Source organism: Vombatus ursinus, unplaced genomic scaffold, assembly GCF_900497805.2.
Source record: "Vombatus ursinus unplaced genomic scaffold, bare-nosed wombat genome assembly UNPS02014775.1, whole genome shotgun sequence".
Taxonomy (NCBI): Eukaryota; Metazoa; Chordata; class Mammalia; order Diprotodontia; family Vombatidae; genus Vombatus; species Vombatus ursinus.
The window spans coordinates 8,022,536-8,043,934 of NW_020954553.1; the positions used below are offsets into that span (position 1 = coordinate 8,022,536).

General features: G+C 51.1%; 3 protein-coding genes across 4 annotated transcripts in view; 1 reads left to right on the top strand and 2 right to left on the bottom strand.

Annotated features, from left to right (window-relative positions):
• LCK (LCK proto-oncogene, Src family tyrosine kinase) overlaps positions 1–7,656 on the bottom strand; it is a 30,099-nt gene extending 22,443 nt beyond the window's left edge. Inside the window, exon 1 of one of the 2 annotated variants that reach the window (XM_027864492.1) lies at positions 7,475–7,656. The gene's annotated coding sequence lies outside the window, so the exon portion shown is untranslated. Of the gene's footprint in view, positions 1–2,396; positions 2,432–7,474 lie in introns of those variants that run through there. The other variant, XM_027864493.1, reaches the window with a different exon arrangement.
• A 2,266-nt stretch (positions 7,657–9,922) lies between these two features.
• Positions 9,923–11,612, bottom strand: FAM167B (family with sequence similarity 167 member B). Its single transcript, XM_027864608.1, has 2 exons — positions 11,331–11,612; positions 9,923–10,422 (listed from the first exon to the last, which is right to left on the bottom strand). The coding sequence occupies exons 1-2, from the start codon at positions 11,592–11,594 to the stop codon at positions 10,147–10,149; spliced, it is 540 nt and encodes a 179-aa protein (XP_027720409.1). The 5' UTR covers positions 11,595–11,612; the 3' UTR covers positions 9,923–10,146.
• A 1,454-nt stretch (positions 11,613–13,066) lies between these two features.
• Positions 13,067–21,298, top strand: LOC114044754 (myotubularin-related protein 9-like). The gene is made up of 10 exons (XM_027864413.1): positions 13,067–13,705; positions 14,420–14,528; positions 14,692–14,817; positions 14,968–15,141; positions 15,565–15,785; positions 17,907–18,068; positions 18,835–18,976; positions 19,066–19,286; positions 20,750–20,901; positions 21,000–21,298. Exons 1-10 carry the CDS (start codon positions 13,524–13,526, stop codon positions 21,098–21,100), a joined length of 1,590 nt encoding a protein of 529 aa, XP_027720214.1. The 5' UTR covers positions 13,067–13,523; the 3' UTR covers positions 21,101–21,298.
• Positions 21,299–21,399: the final 101 nt, after the last annotated feature.

Below are 21,399 nucleotides of genomic sequence, written 5' to 3' on the forward strand. Positions count from 1 at the left end.
TTAAAAGTACCACCCACAAATGAACCAGAACATCCAGGTGGAGTCAGGATAGGGGACACCATGGTCACCCTGCCCTCAATCTGGACTCTACTTTTTTTCTTTTTCTTTTCTTTTTTTCTTTTTTTCTTTCTTTCTTTTTTTTTGTTTTGTTTTTTTGTTTGTTTTTGTTTTTGTTTTTCGGTGAGGCAATTGGGTTTAAGTGACTTGCCCACGGTCACACAGCTAGTGTCAAGTGTCTGAGGCCTGATTTGAACTCAGGTCCTCCCGACTCCAAGGCCAGAGCTCTGTCTACTACACCACCTAGCTGTCCCTTCTTTATTTTTCTTAAGGCTGTGTAAGATTATACAGACTTTTCTTGGATGCCATTTCATGTTAGAGAAAGGGAATGAACATTTATGTAGGGTCTGCTGTATGCTCCTATTTGAGACTTAGCTCTTCTCAGTAATGCAAGGATCTAAGACATCTCCAAAAGACTCATGATGGAAAATGCTATCGACATCCACAGAAAGAACTATGGAGTCTGAATGCACATGGAGAGCATTGCTCTCCTTTTCTTTTTTTGTTTTGTTTCTTCTTTCTTGTGGCTCCTCCCATTAGTTCTAATTCTTCTTTACATCATGACTCATGTGAAAATATGTTTAATATGAATGTACAAGTAGAGCCTGTATCAGATTGCATGCCGTCTTGGGGAGGGGGGAGGAGAGGGTGGGGGAGAAAAATTTTATGGAATTGAATGTTGAAAACTAAAAATAAATAAATTTATAATAAAAAAAGAAAAAAAATCCTATTTGGATAAAAAAAGGGTTGCGGGAAAATGTATTTGTACAGAAATATTTATAGCAGCTCTTTGTGGTGGCAAAGAACTGGAAATTGAGGGGATGCCCATCAATTGGAGAATGACTGAACAAATTGTGGTGTATGAATGTAATGAAATACTATTGTGCTATAAGAAATGATGAGCAGGATGATTTCAGAAAAACCTGGAAAGACTTGTATGGACTGATGCTGAGTGAAGTGAGTTGAACTAGGTGAATATTGTACACAGTAACAGCAATATTGTCCAATGATCAACTGTAAATGACTTAGCTATTCTCAGCAATACAATGATCTAAGACCATTCCTAAGGACTTGATTAAAAATGCTATCCACCTCCAGAGAAAGAATTGATGGAGTCTGAATGCAAATTGAAGCATACTATTTTTCGCTTTCTTTATTTTTTTCATTTTTTTTCCTTTTGGTCTGTGTCTTCTTTCACATTACTAATATGGAAATATGTTTTGCATGATTGCACATATATAACCTATATTAAATTCCTTGCCATCTCAGGGAGGGAGGAGGTGAAGGAGGGAGGAAGAATTTGGAACTTAATTTTTTTTGTTATTTTTTCACACTTAATAGTATTTTATTTTTCCAATTACATGTAAAGATAGTTTTCAATATTCCTGTTTATAAGATTTTGAGTTCCAAATTTTTTCTCCCTCCTTCTCCCCTCCCCCACCTCCCCAAGACAGCAAGCTATCTGATATAGGTTATACATGTACAGTCATATTAAACGTATTTCCATATTAGTCATGTTGTGCAAGAAGAATCAGAATAAAAGGGGAAAACCACAAGAAAGAAAAAAAGAGAAAATGGTGTGCTTCGATCTGCATTCAGACTCTATGGTTCTTTCTCTGGATGTAGATAGAACTTAAAAAAAAATTTTAATGAATGTTAAAAATTGTCTTTACAGGTAATTGGGAAAAATAAAATATTATTAAAAACAGTAACAAATATCTCATTTGATCCTCACAACAACCCTGGGAGATTGGTATTGTTATGCTCCATTTTACAGCTGGAGAAACTGAGGCTGAGAGAGGTTAAGTGACTTGCCCAGGGCCACACAGCTAGTAAATGTCTGAGGGTGGATTTGAACTAAGGTCTTCCTGCCTCCAGGCCTAGTACTCTATCCACTATTCCACTTAAGCTCTGAGTTTGAGTCTGTAACCCACTAAAATGCCAGGGGAAGGAAAGAGGAACTAAGCCAACAGCAGGAGGGACTGGCCTTTGCAGAGATCTGGAGAAAGGATTGGATTGGGTTGGGGGACTTAAGGCTGCGGAAAGATTGAAGATGAGCAGTCCCGGATCTGGGCTGAGGGCAGACTGTCTAAGAGAACATTGGAATCCTAGGATGTAGGAGCAAATGTCTAGGGCTCTCCCCTAGGACTGGGGCTAAAAGATAGAGCCTGGGACAATGGGGAACATCGGTACCTAAAATTTGTTGTTCAGTCGTGTCTGACTCTTCGTGACTCCATTTGAGTCATTTCTTGACAAAGATACTAAAGTGGTTTGTCTTTTCCTTCTCCAGCTCATTTCACAGATGAGGAAATTGAGGCAAACAGGGTTAAGTGACTTACCCAGGGTCACACAGCTAATAAGTATCCAAGGCCGGGTTTGTACTCAGGTCTTCCTGACTTCAGGCCCGGCTCTGTATCTACTGTGCCACCTAGCTGCCCCTTTGCACCTGAAAAGACCCATATTTATGTTCAGTCTTGACAAGCTGCCGTGTCTGAACACACCCGTGTGGGCACATGGGCCCACATTGTACAATGGGGAAGGTGTGCCTAGGAGAGATGGTAGACACAGCCCTCGGTCCCAGATCCGCAACTAACTTGCTTTGTGATTATAAGTGACTCATCTTTGAGCCTGAACTTTCTCATCTGTGAAATGGTGAAAATATTTGCCCTGCCTGCCCCATAGAATGTACCGAGGATCGGAGTCAGTCGCTCACTCAGTGAACATTTATTAAGCGCCTACTACATGCCAGGCACTGTGCTAATCGCTGAGGATACAGAGAAAGGCAAAGGACAGGAGGAACTCGAAATATAGATGGAAACAGTGAATGTCAAGGTGAAAACTTTAAAGTTTTGTTGGAGTATTAGACCTCATTGTTATTGCCGCATGATTCATGATGCATGTGTACATGTGGCTGTGGGTGTGCATAGGGAGTTGTGTATGAATAGGTAGGTAACTTCTCTGTCTACACATGAGATGGGGGAGGAAAGTAATGATGCAGAGGGGAGCATGTCTGTATGTATAATGTTATAAGGTGTGTTTGACTTCAAGCGTGTCGTTACGTGCAAATATATTGAGTCTGTGTTGGAGAGAGGAACACATATGGGTAGGACTAGATTAGTGGGGATGAGTATGTAATGTGTTTATTTCCTTAGAATCTTCAAGCTGGGAAAGACCCCAGGACTGTCTCGTTCAACCAACATCTGAATAGAAATTCCTTGAGTCTACGTAACGTGTTTCCAATTCCATGTGTCTCTGTACCAGTTTGCATGTATGACGCCACGTGTACAATGCCACATGCCCATGTTTGCCCGTGTGTGTTACGCCATACAGATGCTTTGGTTGTTACTCATGGGTGATTATATGTTACACACATGGTAATTATGTATTTGTAAGTCCACGAGTCTGTGCTTGGAATGAGGGTATTTGACGCTGGTGTGTGTGTTCCTATGTAAAAGGAATGCCCTTAGGCTAGAGTTGTTGGTATTTCAAACCCTTTCCCCTGCCCTCGCCCTGGATGGCTCCCAGTCTGGCCCTGAGTGTTCTCAGAGAAAGCACACAGGAAGCAGCTTCAGGTGCAAGGCAAAGACTCAGCAAAGGCACATGTGAAGAGACAGGGAGGAGAGAAGCCTTGCTACCAGTCGGTGTGGAGATGCGGGGTGGAGGAGAGAGGGTTTGGGCGTGAGAGCCTCCCCTTGGCATCAGGGCCCTACCCCTGCTTCACCTACCTTCCCTTGGAGAGCCATGGGCTCATGCTGCCCTGAGTCCCAGAGATCTGGTTCTCCCACCTTTCCAGGCAACCGAAGCCCAAGCAGGGTGCTACCAACCCCAGAGGAATGTGGTTGGAATGGTGGACTTCAGCCAGGTAGGGAAGAAAGTCTGGAGCCCTGTCCTGCCCTGCCTTGCGTTGCTGAGATCTCAACAGGACCAGGTCCCATTGCCTCCCACCTAGTCTCCCCAGTACACGGGGGATGGCATTTGAAAGGCTCCTTTCCCAATCCCCACCTCCATCTCTAAAGACTCACTCTCCATCTGATAGAATTCATAGAACATAGAACTTAGAACAGAGAAAGCAACATCCGGAAAGGTCCTTAGGACGTCCAGACTCCAGGCATTTTTTCTGCCCGTCCCCCATGCCTGGAATACTCTTCCCCTCATCTCCAGCTCCTGGCTTCCTTCAAGTCCCAGATGACATCCTCCCTTCTGCAGGAAGCCTTTCCTAATCCTTCTTAATGCTAGTGCTTTTCCTCTGCTAATTATCTCCTCTATATCCTGAACGTAGCTGGTTTGTACATAGTTACTCACACCTTGTCTCCCAGAATAGACTATGACTCCCTGAAAGGAGGAATTATATTTTTCCTTTCTTTATTTTTTGTTTTTGCTTTTTTGTATGTTTGTTGTTGTTTTGGGTGGCAATCAGGGTTAAGTGACTTACCCGGGGTCACACAGCCAGTCAGTATCTGAGGTCAGATGTGAACTCAGATCCTTCTGACTCCAGAGCTGGCAAACGCCACTTAGCTGCCTCTTTGCTTTCCTTTGCATCCTCGTCACAGAGTGCCTGGCACATAGTAGGTGCTTAATAAATGCTTATTGATTGACTTACTGATATCTGGGAGGGGCTTTAGAATACAATGTTTAAGAGACAGAAGAAATCTTAGAGCAGAATATTACAGAACCATCAACTACCAGATTTTGAGCGAGGAGGGAAATTCATGGTTACCTTGTCCAATTTCCTTATTTTACAAATAAGGAAACTGAGGCCTAAAGAGGGGAAGGGCCGTACCTAAAGATTCCCAGGAATTAAAGGCAGCTGGGCTTGAATTGGGTACCAGGCCCTTTTCCTCCAACTCTACTGCTCTCCCCATCACAGTCCCCAGTGAGGCCCACGTCAAACACATACGAACAGGCACGTTCCCTCGAGAAATTCCGTACAAGGTCATTTTTGTCCCTCCCCACAACTTGGGAGAGGAAAGCGATTGGCCATAGTAATGGTGCCTTAAACCGCCGCCTCCCTCGATCTCTATGGCTTACAAAGCATCTTCTCCTCAACATCATCTGCAGTTGCCAGGGCTCTCACCTCCATTTTAGCAATGAAGACACTTAGCCTGGCTCCCAGAGAAGCGACGTTCAGATAGCTACTGAAGGTCTGAAGCAGCACTCGGACCCTGGTTTCCAGGCCCCCAAGTTTAGTGCTAATTCCTCTGTACTCTACTATCAGGGCAAGAACACCTCTGCGGAAATTGTGTTTTGAAGAAAACTCCAGTGGGGGTGGAGAGTGGGCAGGGAGGGCCCCAAGGCAGATGGCACTTCAAAAGGATTGGGAACAGTGGGGGCTTCCCCCCGTGCCCCAAATTGGCACCCTCCATTCCCTGAAGTTTTGTCTACCACTCACATTCTAATCTTGCTTCTTTGACACTTGGAAGGTTTTTTTCTCACAACAACACAACCCTAGGAAGGGGTGGGGGTGGGGTTGTCCAAAGATGATCACAGTAGTCACAAAGGTGAGACTTAGGAACATAGATCGAAGATTAAGTTTTAGCACTGGAAACAACCTTGAGGTCATTGGGTTCAACCCCCTCATTTTACAAAGGAGGAAACTGAGCCCCAGAGATGAGGAATGATTCACCTGAGGTAGTAAGTAGCACAATGGAGATTTGAACCCAGGCCCTCTGATTCCAGGTTCATACTCTTTCCTCTACACCATGGACCTGAACCCAACCTGTCCTGTCCAGAGTTCTCTCTTGGTTTGGCTTAGGAGACCGATAATGATCGTGGGTGTGGGGCCAATGTCCAAGTGGTTGGGAGACCAAGCCTCTCTGAAGTTAGGCCTCACCCGAGGGGAGAGAGATGATGAAACTCTCAGTAAGGTAGTAGGCCAGGGCCTCTGCTAAGACCGTCCCTGGTGGGGTAGGGAGGTTGAGGTGGTGGGGGTGGGGAGGTTTGGAAAGGCCACTAAGGGAAGGTGATAGAAAATCAAAGGGATTGCACATAGATGAGATCGGATAACTTTAATCCTCTGGAGCCCTACGGGGGTTTGGTCACAAGACTTCCTTAGCCAGCTTCCAGTGGAGAAGGAAACTTTCCATAGGAACTCCAGGGTCAAACTCTCACTGCCAGTCATGCCCCTCACCCTCTCCCCACCCCAATTTAAAATAGCCTCTCTTCCTTCCTTTCCTCCCTTCCCGCGCCTGGCCTTTTGGGGCCGTCTTTCCATGAACAATTTCAATCCCACGTCAGAAATCTGCCGCTAAGGCGCTGCAGTGCCTAGGTCTCTTTCCTGCAGGATTCTGACCCCATCAAGTCCTTCCCTTAAGCTTCCTGATGGAATTTTCCTCCGTTCATCAAACCCACGCAAGAAAGTAAAGCTCTGGCTTCCTCCCTGCCTCTGGGATCACAGATCCAGAACCAGGAGAGATCTTAGAGACCTTCTAGCCCAAATCCCTCATTTGGACTAGAGTCCAGGAGAGTTGGGGGACGAGGAAATGAGCGTCCGTCAGAAGCAGGTTTGAATCCAAGTTTGCTAAATCCTCTCCACCCTTTACCACATTGGGAGAATCGCTATGAGCAAAGTGAGAAGGCCTGGGTTGAACCCCATCCTTGCCACTAATTAGCCATGTGACAACTCCTTGCTCCTTTCTGGGTCTCAGTTTCTACCAAATGAGAATAAGTCTGAACTAGCCGGTCACCAAGTTCCAGGAGTCTACAAATATTCATTAATAAGGTGTTGGGGAAATCCCAAAGGCCCCATCTCATCTAGTCTCACCTGATGTGGTGATCAGGGGTCATTTTAGGTCCCAGCTTGTTACTCACCTCCCTCCCAAGATGCCAGATACAGTATAAAGCTTCTCAGCTCTCTTCCCTCTATCAGCTGGCTCCTGGTCACACTTGTGACAGTGCCCCTATTGAGACTGGAACCTAGCTCCTCTGTCTCCAAATCCATCTCTCCTGCTACCCAGTACAGTTTCAGGGACTTCCCCAAACTGTTCTTTGAGGAGGCAGCTTTTGCCCCCAGGGCATCTGTGGGGCTGGCATCAGGATGTCCACAGAGCCCTGTCACAGTGACTGTGGAACTGTTGGGGTGCCCATGGGGCTGGTAACAAGGTTCTCACAAGATCAAGGTTGGGGGTCCCCAGAGACAAGTTGGGGATCTGTGGGACTATGGTAGGGTCTCTGTAGGGCCTGTTCATAGGGCCAATGCCACTGTGCCCCATGGCGTAGTGGTACCATAATACCCTCAGGGCTTGTCAGGGTGCGCATTGATTAATGTCACAGTCTTATTAGACTAGTGTCCTACAATGGCCAGTGAGATGGAAGCCTGAAATTCTCTCAAGACCTTTCTCTGGTCCTTCTTGCCATCACCTTAGGGGCTGCTGCCTTTCCCTTTGAAAGCCTCCTTAAGCCCTGTGCACTCTTTCCTTACCTGCCTATGGTGGGCTCCTGCCTGATATGTTCACTGAGCCTGGTTCACATGGTCCTTCTGGTCCAGTGGCCCCATCACCACCCAGAGGATGGATGAGGCTCCTGGGGCCTTGTCGCTGCCTCAATTTGCCTTCTCAGCACCCAGCCCACGTCCAACCCCAACTTCCTGCCTCCTCTTGAGAGAGTGAGTGAGAAAGAAGACGGCAGCCAACCCCCAGAACCCCAGTCAGGCCCTCCCTCAACCACAAGCCAAAAACAACAGAGCCAGCCACGCCCCTCCCAGCATCCAGGGGCCTGATAGTAGGGAGCTGTGGTCACAGGGGTTCCCAGGGAATTCCTAATATACATGGGTGGGGAAAGAGGGTGACACACCATAGAGAGTATTTGATGGTGAAATTGTCCTGGATTTGGTGTCAAAAGACCCAGGTTGCAGTCCTGTCTCTATTACTTGTTAGCTGTGTGACTTTGGGTAAGTCACTTCCCCTCTCTGGGGCTGTTTCCTCTTCTATAAAATGAGCTAGTTGGATAAGATCAGGGCTTCTTAGCATTTATTGTGTCATGGACCCCTCTGGAAGATTGGTAAAACCTATGGACCCCTTCTTAGACTTTGGTTTTTTTTTAAATCACCATTGAAAGAAATGATAAATGTCACTTAGAAGGTGGTAAAAATAGAGATGGCTCTTTCCCATTGAAATTCATGGACCCCTTCCCCCCACCCGGGAATCCAGTCATGTATCCCTTGATAGTCTGGGGACCACGCGCTGAGATGATCCCTAAGGACCTTTTCAGAATGAAAGGTCTAGGGTTCTGGGGAGAAGAGGCCGTTGGGAGCATACAGGCTGAAGGGGGTGGGGTTGAGGGAGGTATCACAGATGGCAGTAATCTCCCGCTCTATGCCCCCCACCCCCTCCTCGCATCAACTAATTTGCCATTGGCTTGCAGTGTGAGCTTATCTTGGAGTTTCCATTTCCAGCTTTGCAAGATAAAGGATTGAACTCAGAAAATCACAGATTTAGAGATGAAAGACCACATAGGCCACCTGGTCCAAACAGTAAGTCAGTCAATAAACATTTATTAAGCAAATACTGTGTGCCAGACACTGTGTTAAGCATTGGAGATACAAAAAGAAGCAAAAGACGGCCCCTGCCCTCAAGGAGTTTACAATCTAATAGAGTCATAGGAATTAAATGACTTGCCTCAGATTGTACAAGTAGTCGGTGGCAGAGCCAGGATTTGAACCCAGGTCCTCTGATTTCAAAATCTACATGCTTTCCACTGTATCACCCTACCTCCTTCAGACAAAATGGTCTCTAAGGGTCCTTTTAGCACTGACTTTCTTTTGGTGACACCAAGCGGACACTGGCAATGTTGTGGGAAAGATGCACCCCCCAAAAACAAGACGTTCCCCATCTATGTTCATTGCCGACAGAAGACGGGAATCCCAACTCATACACCTAGCTCTGTAAGGGGTAGAGATGGACTGCCTGCTGGCTGAGCCCCAGCTGGACCCAATGAACCCTGCCATGGCTGATCCAAGCTAGAGTGACCCATTCCTGCGAGACAAACAGCTCCCGCCCCTTCACCTTGAGCCAAGCTGTGAGGAAAGGAGAGGGGTGGGTGACGGGGCGGGGGGGGGAGGATACCACAGACATATTGTTGGGGTTTGAAAGGTGGAAACTGATGCTGGTTCTGCTCACCTCAACTGAGGCGGGGGAGGGGGGCAGGAAATGGGGGAGGGAAAGGAAGCCAAAGACGGAAAGTCAGACAGAGAGGTGAACAGCAGAAACCAAAGCTACAGGGAGAGAAAGAGAGAGAGAGAGAGAGAGAGAGAGAGAGAGAGAGAGAGAGAGAGAGAGAGAGAGAGAGAGAGGGAGGGAGGGAGAGAGAGAGAGAGAAACAATGGAGGCTTGAGATATAAGTACAAAAGGAAAGACAGAAAGGGGAGGGAAGGAGGGAGAGATAGATAGATAGATAGAGATAGATAGAGAGAGAGAGAGTGACAGAGATGGAAATATACTGAGAGACTGAGCCTGGAGAAACAGACAGCCATATGCACACAGAACCAAAAACGAAAAACCAGATGACAAGACAAAGAACAGACACAGAGCTAAATGAAAGAGAAAAGCTAGGGGCTTCTGGGTCAGAGACATGTCTTCCTCAAAAACATGCACACCTGGTGTCCTCTATCTCTCCCACAGTGACAAGGTATTAGAGTAGCACTGGGAGACCACACCAGGGAGCCTGTTAGCAGGCTGGGAAGGTGTTTATTGGAGGGCCTGAGAAAGTGTGAGTGTTCCCACTAAACCCTGAGGGCACTCCATCTAGGTCTGGGGTGGGGAGCTTTCGGCCTTGAGGCCACATGTGGTCTTCTAGGTCCTTGGATGTGGCCTTTTGACTGAGTCCAAGTTTTACAGAGCAAATCATTTTATTAAGGGGATTTGTTCTGTGAAGTTTGAATTCAGTCAAAGGGCTGCACTTGAGGACCTAGAGGGCCACAAGTAGCCTCGAGGTTCCTCACCCCTGATCTAGGTACCTGGGGAGAGCTGACTCTGGAAAGGCTGGGCAGTTCTCTCCCTCCCTCAGGCCGGAGGTAGCAGAGCACCAAGGTCTGGGGTCAGACACCCCCGGAGGACAGCAGAGGATGCTCAGCTGCCTGCAGCAGGGCCTGCCTGCTCAGCGGAGGGTGAACCGACGAGTGCTGATGTTCATCCGGGTGAGGCCGATGTCCCTGAGTGGGGGAGCCAGGAGTCGAGTGGGCCGGAGGGAGCCCGGGCTCAGCAGCTCTGCAGCCTCTCCGAAGCCCAGGCCCTCGGCCTCGGCCTCCAGCTCAGCGTCGTCCAGCAGCTCCTGGTGCTGCCTGCAGATCTGTTCCACCTTCAGCTGGTGCATGCGAGACCGCAGCCGTAATAGCTGCCCTGCCAGCTCCCGGTCCTGGGCCCGCATCTGCCTCTGGGGGGAAGTGGTCCAGGTTGGGGATTCAGGGCTTTCTGGGCCCCGCCTGCCTGCCCTCCATTTTGGGCAGGCAGCCAGGGATGCTGTGGGCAGTGGCGTCACTCCCCCATCCATCCTGTGTCTAGGCACTTGGCCAGCCCCTTGAAGCTCCAACAGTCTCTGACCCTGAAATCCCCTCCTTCCTGGCTCCTCCTTCCTCTCAAGCTCAGCTCCACCCTCTCCTCTCCTCTTCCTCCTCTTCCAGGAAAGATAATAATAACTCCCATTGCTATGGCCTTGGAGGATTTACAAAGCACTTCCTCACAGGGGAGGGGAGGGTTGGAACTGGGACCCAAGTCTTCCAACCAATAGTGCTATTTCCCAAGCCTCTTGAATGGATTCAGGGGCTCATCTGTTCAGTCTGTCGACAAAGATTTATTAAGCACGTACTGTGTACAAGGGACCAGGCTGGGGGGGGGAGGAGACCCTAACTCTTTTCACTGAATATTGCACAATATTATTGCATTTCTCTCACCTTATCTCCACTGAACTCCGGACTTTAGCCTCCCCTAAGTCCATACAGAACTTCGGATCATAGACTATGAGAGGGCTCGTTTGACAGGCAAGGAAACTGAGGCTCAAGGTGGTGAAGTCATTTGCCCAAGGTCCCATAGTTAGGGGAAGAAATTTGAACCAGGATTTGAACTAGGGTGTCTAACTCAAAAACCAATATTTTTCACATATGCTACCCCATGCTGCCTGTCCCAAAAAGGGGCTTCCTGAAGCTGGGGACTCCCTAAGGGCAAGGCTGCATTCTCTCCTCCTCAGCCTGGGGCTTCCTTCTGTGCATCTCTCCCTTAGATGGGGGCTCCTTGACAGTGAGTTCATGCTACTCTCTACCCAGAACGCCCACGCCCCAGACTTACCAGCTCTTCTCTGAGCCACTGCAGGGCGTCATCCAGAGTGTGAAAACCACAGATGGCTCCAGGGCCTGGTTCCCCCAGTTCAGTCCTGGCATGGCCTCGGCGCCAGGCTTGGCTTTGGACCCTGGCTGTCCACTCGAGGTATGAGGGCCTTCTGGTCTGTAGTTTTAATTTGGCGGTGAGTGCCTTCAAGCTGTCCAGGCTCTCTGAGTCCTCTTGCTCTTCCTCCTCACCCAGGGCCCCAAATGCCAAGGACCCCAGAGACATGGTGATGGCAGCTCTGGTAGTAACAGAGAGGTGTGATGTGTATGTCTGTCCCTCGGTTGAGAAGGACAGATGGATAAGTATGCTGAAGTAGGAGGTGAGTGTGTAAGATTGAGTATGTGGCTTATTTCCCTGGAATCCTATAATGGGAACTCACGTGACCCCCAGAGGAAAGGGATGGGGAGTGGGGGGGGGAGAGCAGGATCTCAGTTTCTCTGGCCTCAGGGTCAAATTTAATTGTTGTTGCCCAAAAGGAGACACCCTCTTCTCTGAAAGGAAACTTCTCCAGGGCCAGGGAGCCACTGGGGACATGGACTCTGTCCCTTGGCATCTACCTACTTCCCTTCCCACCTCTCCCAACCAGATTGGGGGGTGGGGGATGTCACTGAGGGAAACATCTCCAAAACAGCTTGGGGCAGGGGCAGAGTGTGGGGTCTCAATGAGGAAGTGGAGAATGTGGGATGCCTGACTGGGGGTCACAGAGATAGTATCCCAGACTTGATGAAGGCAGAATGTGAGGTTCTAGGCTAGAGAAGAAGGACAGCCTGGGAAGGCTATGGGGTCTCAGCCTGGAGGGAGGCAGTGGGAAGTGCTGGTTGGGTTGGGATACTCAGAGTAGGTGTCTAAGATGCAATTCTGGGAGGAGATAGGCTCTGAACCTTGAAAAGCTCCTGGAGAGGATTGAAGATGGGCTCCCCTGTGGTACCCTAGGCATCAAGGACCAAGACAGTCAAGTGAAGAGCCAACTGCCCCCAGGGGGCGCTCTTTAACAGATGACCACCAGATAAACTGAAAGATACAGTCAGCATTTAAGGTAGCCCTGAGGGCACCCAACGTAGAAGACTCAATTTAAGTTCTAGGAAGGACCTTGGAGACCATGGAGTCCATCCATGTCACTTCAGAGAGGAGATTGAGGAGCTTAGAGAACTTGCCTGAGAACCTAGGACCAGCTAGTTTCAAACAAACAAACTGGAAATGAAGTGCGTGCCCATTGATTGGGAGATGGTTGAACAAATTAAATTGCGGTATATGAATGTAACAGAACATCATTTCCCTGTAAGAAAGGAGGAATATGAGGAATTCAAAGAAACATGAGAAGGCATGTATGAGCTGATACAGAGGGAAGTAAGCAAAGCCAGGGAAAGATCATATACATTGACAATAAGAGTGTAAGGAAAAAGACCCCTTACTAGGGTTTAAGTGAAGGGAAGGAGAAATGCATTTCTTCCCCTCCTCCCTTTCCTTGGAGAGGTGGGCAAAATATCTTCTACATTGCCTGTCACGGTCAAGAATGTTATTTTGGCTTAACTGCATTTCTTTGTTATAAGGGATGGTGGGGGGAGAAGGATGTATCTGGAAATGACTGTGATGTAAAAACGAGTAATATCAAAAACACATTAATTTAAAAATTCGTGGCAGGATTTCTGACCCAGGGCTTCTGATTCCAAGGCCAGAGGGCCGACGTGAGCCAGGGAAAGGAGGAGGAGAATGCACTACAGTTCCCTGGCAGATTATTTCACCGAGCAAGGCGGAGAGGAGGAGAGCTATGTTTGGGAGTGGGTAGGATGGGTGCACTGGGCTCGAGAACATCTGAATCCCTAATCAGGCTCCAAGCCCGAGCTGTCCTTGCCCTCCACCTTGAGGACAATGTCAAACCTGAGCACCCCAAGCCTCCTAGATCTCAGGAAATCCTGAACCCTCCCCTCGTGGGGCCACCTTAACCAGCCCCAAATCGCAAGCTTCAACCGCCCCGGGGGCAGTTCCTGTCCTCCCTCCTCCCCCCCATCCGTCCGGATCCTCTGGTTCCCGCCCCGGTCCTCCCTTTGGGCGGAGAGGACTGCCTGTGACCTGGGGCTGCAGCGCCCTGGGACCCCGCTCTTTTTCTTTGCGCCCCACAGCACCCCCAGATGCCCTGCGCCCTGGGCTTCCAGGATGGAGTTCTCGGAGTTGATCCGCACTGGTCGGGCGGAGGCGTTCCTTCTGCCCGGTCCTGGGCAGTCCCCAGTGAGGGGCACTTTGTGTATCACCAGCCACCACCTGCTGCTGTCCGCGGGGCACGGAAGCCCTAGCGACCTGTGGCTGCTGCTGCGCAACGTGGATGCTGTGGAAAAGCGGTGAGAAGGGCTCGAGACATCGTAGCGTCTTAGCTGGGATCAGGGGAGAGGGGAAGGGGTCCGGGCAGCGTCGTAGTTGGGCGCAGGGGAGAGAAGTGGACTGCCGGGATCAAGAGAGTGCGGCGGGGGGTGGAGAGGACGCTACTGTGTGTGTGTGTGTGAGAGGGTGCTTCCTGGGGGAGGAGAGGCTAGTAGCGCTGAGGCGTATCCCCGGAAGATCGGGAACTGCTTAGCTGGGAAATACATGGGGACCGGAGCCAGCCCGCCGGCCGACGTGTTGGATGTTGGCTGGGAAGGCACATGTGCCTCGCCAGGTCTCAGTCCTCCGTCCAAGGAGAGCTGAGCTCCCTTGGCCATACTCTCTTATGCGTCTTCCACTTCCCTCTATTCCACTGACCCCTCATATGTCTCCTTTTCCCCACTGACTCCCGTCTTATCCTCTCACTAACCCACCGATTCCTGTGTCCCTTCATTGAATCCTACAGTGTCTCCTTCCCCAAAGACCTCTCTGATCTCCTTCCCCACTGACCTGTGCGTCCCCTTCCCCTACTTGTTCTGTGTTCAATACTGCCCTCCGTGTCTCTCCACTCTTGTTCCCCTGCTAGCCCCAGCCCCTCCCCGTGACCCTCCATTGGTCCCCGAGTCCTATACTAAACCAGCATCTCTCCCTCCTGGCTCCCACGTGTCCATTTAGCCCACTGACTTGCCCCGCAGGGCGGCAGGAAACTCGGGCACCATCACCCTGAAATGTAAGGACCTGAACGTTCTGCAGCTGGAGATAGAAGGCTTGGAGGAGACTCTGGACATCGCTGGCTCCATCGAGGTGGGCAGGGAGTGCTGGGATTTGGGCAGCAAAGCCACTTCTGAGCACTGCCGAGGTGGGGAGGGCAGAGGGTGGCAAGGGTGAGAACGTCAACAAGGGCATGGAGAGGTTTTGCATGTCGAGCCTGGGGTCCCCAGAAGTGCTTTTTGCCTTTCTCCTCAAGGCCTTGTCCTCGCTGGAATCTGTCACCACTTCCTATCCATTCTTCTACAGGCCCCAGAGCCTGAAGCTGGGAGAAGCTGAGGACCTGCACCCCCCGGATCACTTCTATCAGCAGGTGGCCCTGGAGGTAGGTGCCAGTGACGGAGGGTTGAGGGCAGTTGCAGGAGGAACTTGGGGAGACTGGGAAAGGGCTTGTATTTCTGCCTGTGGTGGGAGGGAGCCTTCCCTGGATGGGAGCCTGAGAGACTCCCCTCGTCCTCACACACCGTTCTTGCAGACAAACGGTTGGCGCCTGAGCACAGTGAACAGGGACTTCAACGTGTGCGCCAGCTACCCGCCAGCCTTGGTGGTACCCCGCGGGATAGGGGATGAGGTCCTGGCACGAAGCGCCCGCTTCCGCCAAGGTGGCCGCTTCCCTGTGCTCTGCTACTATCATAGTATCAACGGAACAGTGAGTCTGGAAACGGCTCCCGGCCCCCCCGCTCTGCTCCCAGCCCCAAACTGCTCAGTGCCCTAACTATCCCAGCCTCGCCCTCACTCTGTGCCTCCACTGGCTCCCCTGGTTCCACCCAGACACCCAGTGCAGACACCCACTTTTAAGTGGAATCTCTGCCTCAGCCGACCCCTGCCGAGTCTAGGCTTCTCCCCGCCAGCCCTTCAGCCCTTCAGCCCTTCAGCCCTTCCAGGATCCCTGGCCCCAGGTTGCCAGATGGATTCCAACCCTGTCCCTACCGAACCTGACCGCCAGCAGTCTCCCTGGTATCCCGAGCCTCCTCAGTTCCCACCTTCCCCTCACTCCCAGTAGACTCGGGTGGCCTTCCCCCCAGGTCCTAAGGGGATGGTCCCTAAGCGAGGCCACTCATCCCATTCTAAGGTGATGCTCCGCTCCAGCCAGCCCCTGCAGGGGGCCAATCGGCGACGCTGTGCAGAGGACGAGGAGCTACTGAAGGCAGCTCTGGCCCTGGGCGGAGGGCGGGGCTTAGTGTTGGACACCCGCTCAGCCCAGGCGGTCAAACAGGCCCGAATAACCGGGGGCGGCACGGAGGCCAAGGCTGCCTACAGCGGCTGGAAGCGGCTGCACCGGCCCCTGGAGAGGTAAACAGCTAGGTCGTCCGACTTTATGATTTCTTCAACAACTCTGGAAGCAACGAAACGGGATGATGGGGCTTTACACAGGGATAAGAATTTGTGATACAGGGACAAGGGATTCCAGGTGGTAGTTCTACTTCCATAAATCAACTAACATTTTTATTCAGCGCCTATGTGCCAAGCACGGTGCTAAGTGTTGAAAATACAAATTAAAAAAAAGGTAGTCCCTGTCCTCAAGAAGCTTACAATCTAAAGGGGAACGACACACAAAAGGAACCTGAAAGATGGCGGGGAGGAGCATGATTGGAGAGGCATGCTGTCAGATGGCTCTCCTGGGGTGCCCTTCTTAAATGGAGCTTCTGGGAGGAGCTCCCCACCCTTCAGTTAGAGGGGCCGAGGGCATAGGGTACATTCCAGGGCTGATAGGATCTAGCGAGATGAAGAGGTTCCTAGGGCATGATGGTGAAGTCCAGGAGGGAAATGAGCAGCAAATCACTACGTCAAAGTAGCACTGAAGAAAACGAAATCAGACCGGGGAGGAGAGGACAACAGGGAGAGGCCTGAAGACCCGGAGTAGGGCTTAAGGATTAGGTTTAGTGTGGGAGAAAGGAGTGGATTCTCATCCACTTGTTTGTTGAGTGGAATTTCAAACTTGTCAGTCTTTGAAGTGCTATCATTCTGAAAGGAAAGGCAGCGGGATCTAAAGAAAGATCATGTCGGTGAGATGGAGAGGGAAGGGGCCAGTAGGCTGAGGAATTGCGTGGCCACAGTTAGATCTGAGGTCCCTGAAGATGATCCCAGGAGATGGGATGGAGAGGAAGAGCATCAGCCAGGTTGGTTGTTGTTAAGTCATTTCAGTTGTGTCTGACTCTTCAGGACCCCATTTGGGGTCTTCTTGGCAGAGATACTGGAGTGGTTTGCTATTTTCTTCTCCAGCTCATTTTACAGATGAGGAAACTGAAGCAAATAGGGTGAAGCGACTTGTCCAGGGTCACACAGCTAGTCAGTGTCTGAGGCCATACTTTAATTTAAGATGAGTCTTCCTGACTGCAAGCCCCAGTGCTCTATCCACTGTGCCACCTAAGGGCCCCAAAAGCCAGGTACAAAACTCATTGAAAAAGTTGGAAGAACATCTTAGAGCTTGGGAGAGAGCAGTCCAGACCGGACAGATCACCAAAGAAAGGTCATTGAGAGGCTGGGCAGGTCGGGATAGGAAACGGTGAAAAAACACTGACAATCAAGACCGTCCCTGTTCCCAAGCTCACATTCTAATTGGAGACCATAACTGGGGGAGAACCCATAGAGGGTTTAACTGTAGGTCAGGGAAATAATAATAAAAGCTAACATTTACAAAGCACTTACTAAGTGCCAGGCACTGTGCTAAGCACTTACAATTATCTCATTTGGTCCTCACAACAACCTAGGGCAGTAGGTGCTATTATCCCCATTTTACAGGTAAAGAAATTGAGGCAGAAGTTAAGTGACTTGCCCAGGATCACACAACTAGTAGTATCTGAGACCACATTTTTTTTTAGGCAATCAGGGTTAAGTGACTTGCCCAGGGTCACACAGCTAATAAGTGTCTGAAGCTAGAATTTGAACTTAGTCCTCCAGACTCAAGGCCTGGTGTTCCATCCACTGCACTGCCTAGCTGCCCCTGAGGCCACATTTGAACTCTGGTCTTCCTGATTCCAGGCCAGGCCTTCTATGTACCATTCCACTAAGCTGTCCCAAGGAAAGTGCAGTGGGGAGTAGGGAGTTTATGCCTCCTTCTTCTCCTGTCCTGGAGATTTGGGGGAAAAATAAGGAGTCACCACCAGTGTAAAAGGTTGCAACAGATGGAGAGTGTCCTATTTTGGAAAAGCTATCAGATTGGAAGGAATGCTGGTTGAGAAGTTCAAGGATTGTAGGGTACACTGGGATGAGCTGGAGCAGACCTGGGTAAGGTCAGGGGCCATCAGATTAGGGATGAGTGCCCAAGAAAAGGTAGTACCTAAGATGGTAAGCCTGGAGGAGGTAAGCCTGGAGGACCAGAACGGAGGAGGCAGGCAGGTGTGTTGGGGCTCCCTTGAAGAGCAGACTTCTCAGGTTTGGGGGTGGGGGTGACTAATCTGCTTTTTCCCCCAGGGGTCGGCCCCTGCAGGACAGTTTTGTGCGTCTGGTAGAGGCCTGTACAGACCCCTCACTGAGTATGGATCGATGGCTTAGCCGGCTAGATGGCTGTCGGTGGTTGACGCATGTTAAGGAGGCACTGACCATTGCCTGCCTGGCAGCCCAGGGCATGGATAGGTAAGGTCCACAGGGCAGGGGGACTGTGGCTGCTCTAGGGGGAGGAGGACATGCCCTAGGCTTAGCATCTTACATCAGACGCTAGATGAGAACCCCACCCCCCAGGCAATGGCACAATGCCTCCCAAATGATAAGGGAATGCTCCACATAGGAGGCCCAGCCCCCAGCAATGCTAACAAACAGGAACAGCCAGCACTCCAGTTTGACCAGAACAGCATAGGAAGGGGCGTAGTGTGAAATCAATCTGGAAAGGGAAGTTAAGGTCAGACCAGGGAGGGCCTTCAATGCTAGGCAGAGGACCAGAGAGAGCTGCTGAAAAGTTTTACACAGGGCAGTGAGCTGGTCATTAGAAAGCCCATTCTGGGCAGCTTGTGAAGGATGGATTGCGGAGGGGAGAGGCTAGAGGCCAGGAGACCAGTTACAAGGCCATTACAAATAGTCCAGATGAGAGGGCAAGGCATGAGCCAGGATAGTGGAAATCAGAACAGAGAGCAGGAAAGGGCGTGAGAGGAACTGTGGATAACAGGGTCAATCCTGGTGTCACCCCCTCCACGAAGTGTTCCCTGAGGGCTCTGTCCCTCCACAAATGTCCCTAGAGCACTTTTGCCTCCCTGTTCACTGCACTGTACACCACAGCGTACCTCTTGAGGTATATGCCTCATCACCCCCAGATAGAATCACCCTGACTTGTCAGGGTTGGGTATGGGGAGGCACCCTACAGGGAAGCAGGGGGCTACTGCTGATGGAGCCTCTTGGGTCCACGCAGGGAAGGGGTCTGTATCCTGGTACACGGGGCTGAGGGCACAGATGTCACCCTCCTCGTGACCTCACTGACACAGCTCATCCTGGATCCCAAGTGCCGAACGCTGCGCGGCTTCCAAAGCCTGCTGGAACGGGAATGGATCCAGGTAACAGGCCCCGGCGGGAGCCCATGCCGTTGGGACCATCGCCTTAAGGCTGGCTCCTGCTCACCCCCACCCTTTGCCCTCCTCCCCAGGCTGGCCACCCTTTTCAGCAGCGCTGTGCCCACTCAGCCTATGCCCAGGGCCGCCCCAAACACGAGGCGCCCATCTTCCTGCTCTTCCTGGACTGTGTGTGGCAGCTGAGCCGTCAGTTTCCGCTGTCTCTGGAGTTTGGGGAAGGGATGCTGCTAGCCCTGTTTGAGCACGCTTATGCCTCGCCCTTCGGCACCTTCCTCTGCAACAGTGAGAAGGAGAGGTGAGACTGAGCTGGGCTGGGCCCCTCCCATCCAACTCCCCTCTGCACTCCTTTTCTAAACCCCAATGCAGCTCCTCCAGGAAGCCTTCTCTGACTGAACTGCGCCAGCTTAGCTCTCTATGATAACCCGCTCTCAGCTGTGGTGCCAAGGAGACCCCTCCGTCCTCCCCATCCCTTCCAACCCAAGCTGTGTGTCACAGCCTAAGGAAGACACGCTGAAGGCCAAATGGCCACGAACCACGGCATCACAGGAGCACAGCAGGAAGGGGCTTTGGAGGGCAGCCAGGCTACCCTGCGCCCAAACAAGGACCCAGCTCCGGCCCCGAGAAGGACAGCAGCTGGCCCTCTGAGGTCCAGAGACGTCACTGTGATGCCATGGGAAGAGTCCTGAGTTCCAATCACTGCTCTGCTAATAATTTGCAGTGTGACTTGGAGCAAAATACATCTCAGGCCTCAGCCTCCTCACCTGCAAACTGAGAACAGCACCAACCTCACAAGGTTGTTGTGAGAATTTAATGAGACCACACCTACGGAGAGAGCTTTGCACATCTTCAAAGCACTTCATAAAGGAGAGCCTGTTCTTATTCTCGTCTGTAACATGAAGGCAGCTAGGTGGCACCATAGAGCACAGAGCAACAGGCACCCAGTCAGGAAGGTGGTTCAAATCCAGCCTCGGACACTTCCTAGTGGTGTGACCCTGGGCAAGTCACTTAACCCTCTTTGCCTCAGTTTTCTCATCTGTAAAATGAGCTGGAGAAGGAAATGGCAAACCACTCCACTATCTTTGCCAAGTAAACCCCAAATGGGGTCATGAAGAGTTGGACATGACTAAAAACTACACAACACAACAAATATGAGGCTAATGCTGACTTGTATTCCCCACAGTTCTACTTACTGTGATGTTGGGGGCAAGGGGCTCAGTTTCCTCACCTGTAAAACGAGGGGGTCAGGCCAGATGACTTCGACTCTATGATCTGAGGAGCTTCTAGGGATGGCAGGAGGAAGGCGAGAAAGGCAAGGAACTAGAGGCATAGGGGCTTTCCAGGTAGCTAGGGGGCAGCCTCAGCCTCACTTGAGGAGGAAAGGAAATGATCTGCTCAAGATCTCACAGCTCTTAAGTGCTGGAGCTGCGATGGGAGTCCAGGTTTCCTGACTCCACGGTCAAGGCTTTCTCTGCTAGGAAACACTGCCTGTCGGCACTCCATAAAAGCAGTCCCTGGAATCCTGCTCAGAGGGGCTGGAGGACCCTGTGCTGCTGACCGAACCCTGGCGTCGGTCCTCGAACTTCTGGGTGGAGAAGCGGTGACTGCACCTTCTTCAGTCAGCCTCCAGTCCCCCCATACGTCCTACCCATATGGACCGGCAGGCCTGGGGCTTACAACCTCTGGCCCCCTCAAAAGCAGGGACTGGTCTCCCTCTTTGGAACAGGGCCCTGAAAATAATCTCCTCTGCTCCCTGGCCAGGTACCTGTGTGAAGTGAAGACAAAGACCCACTCCCTGTGGTCCAGTCTGAACCAATCAAAGGAGAGAAAGAGACTCTGTAACCCGATCTACTCGCCCAACCCCCTGGCCTTGTGGCCCTCGGTGGAGCCCCAGAGCCTGCAGCTGTGGGCAGGTAAGGCATCCCTCCCCGTCCAGCCTGCCCTCGCTCAGCACAGGCTCCTCTCCAAGGCTCGGCTCTCTAACTGGCTTCCTCCTCACTCCCAATTCCAGGTCTTTTTCTACGCTGGACTCGACCACCCGAGCCTGCCCAGGAGGCATGGGAACAGCTCTGGAAAATAGTGACAGAGAGAGAGGTGGCAGACCCCCTATGAAGTCTCCAGCCTTCCCCACATCCAGTCTTTGCTTCAGGCTTGCCAGACCCCAGGGTCCCTGGCTGGCTGCCTTAAAGACTGAAAGGCAAGGCATGGACTGCAGCAGCTACAAGGTTCAGTTGCAGGTACTCCCAACCCTTTCACTTCCAGGGCCATGGAGTAGAGGAAAAAGCTGACAATAAATGGACTTGTGCTTGTCTTCTGTTTCCTGGAGTCTCAGTGGGACAAGGGGACAACAGGGCATGTCCTTATTGACCGCTAAGCCCTGCCCAACCCACCGCTCTCCAAAGGACAAGAAG

What these genes read in the sequence shown, in the direction of transcription:
- FAM167B (XM_027864608.1), bottom strand. Translation starts at nt 11,594, where the DNA reads ATGTCTCTGGGGTCCTTGGCATTTGGGGCCCTGGGTGAGGAGGAAGAG. An exon ending in AGTGGCTCAGAGAAGAGCTG is followed by an intron (nt 10,423 to 11,330) that starts GTAAGTCTGGGG and finishes ACTTCCCCCCAG; the next exon opens with AGGCAGATGCGGGCCCAGGA.
- LOC114044754 (XM_027864413.1), top strand. Translation starts at nt 13,524, where the DNA reads ATGGAGTTCTCGGAGTTGATCCGCACTGGTCGGGCGGAGGCGTTCCTT. An exon ending in TGCAACAGTGAGAAGGAGAG is followed by an intron (nt 19,287 to 20,749) that starts GTGAGACTGAGC and finishes CTCCCTGGCCAG; the next exon opens with GTACCTGTGTGAAGTGAAGA. An exon ending in GAGCCTGCAGCTGTGGGCAG is followed by an intron (nt 20,902 to 20,999) that starts GTAAGGCATCCC and finishes TCCCAATTCCAG; the next exon opens with GTCTTTTTCTACGCTGGACT.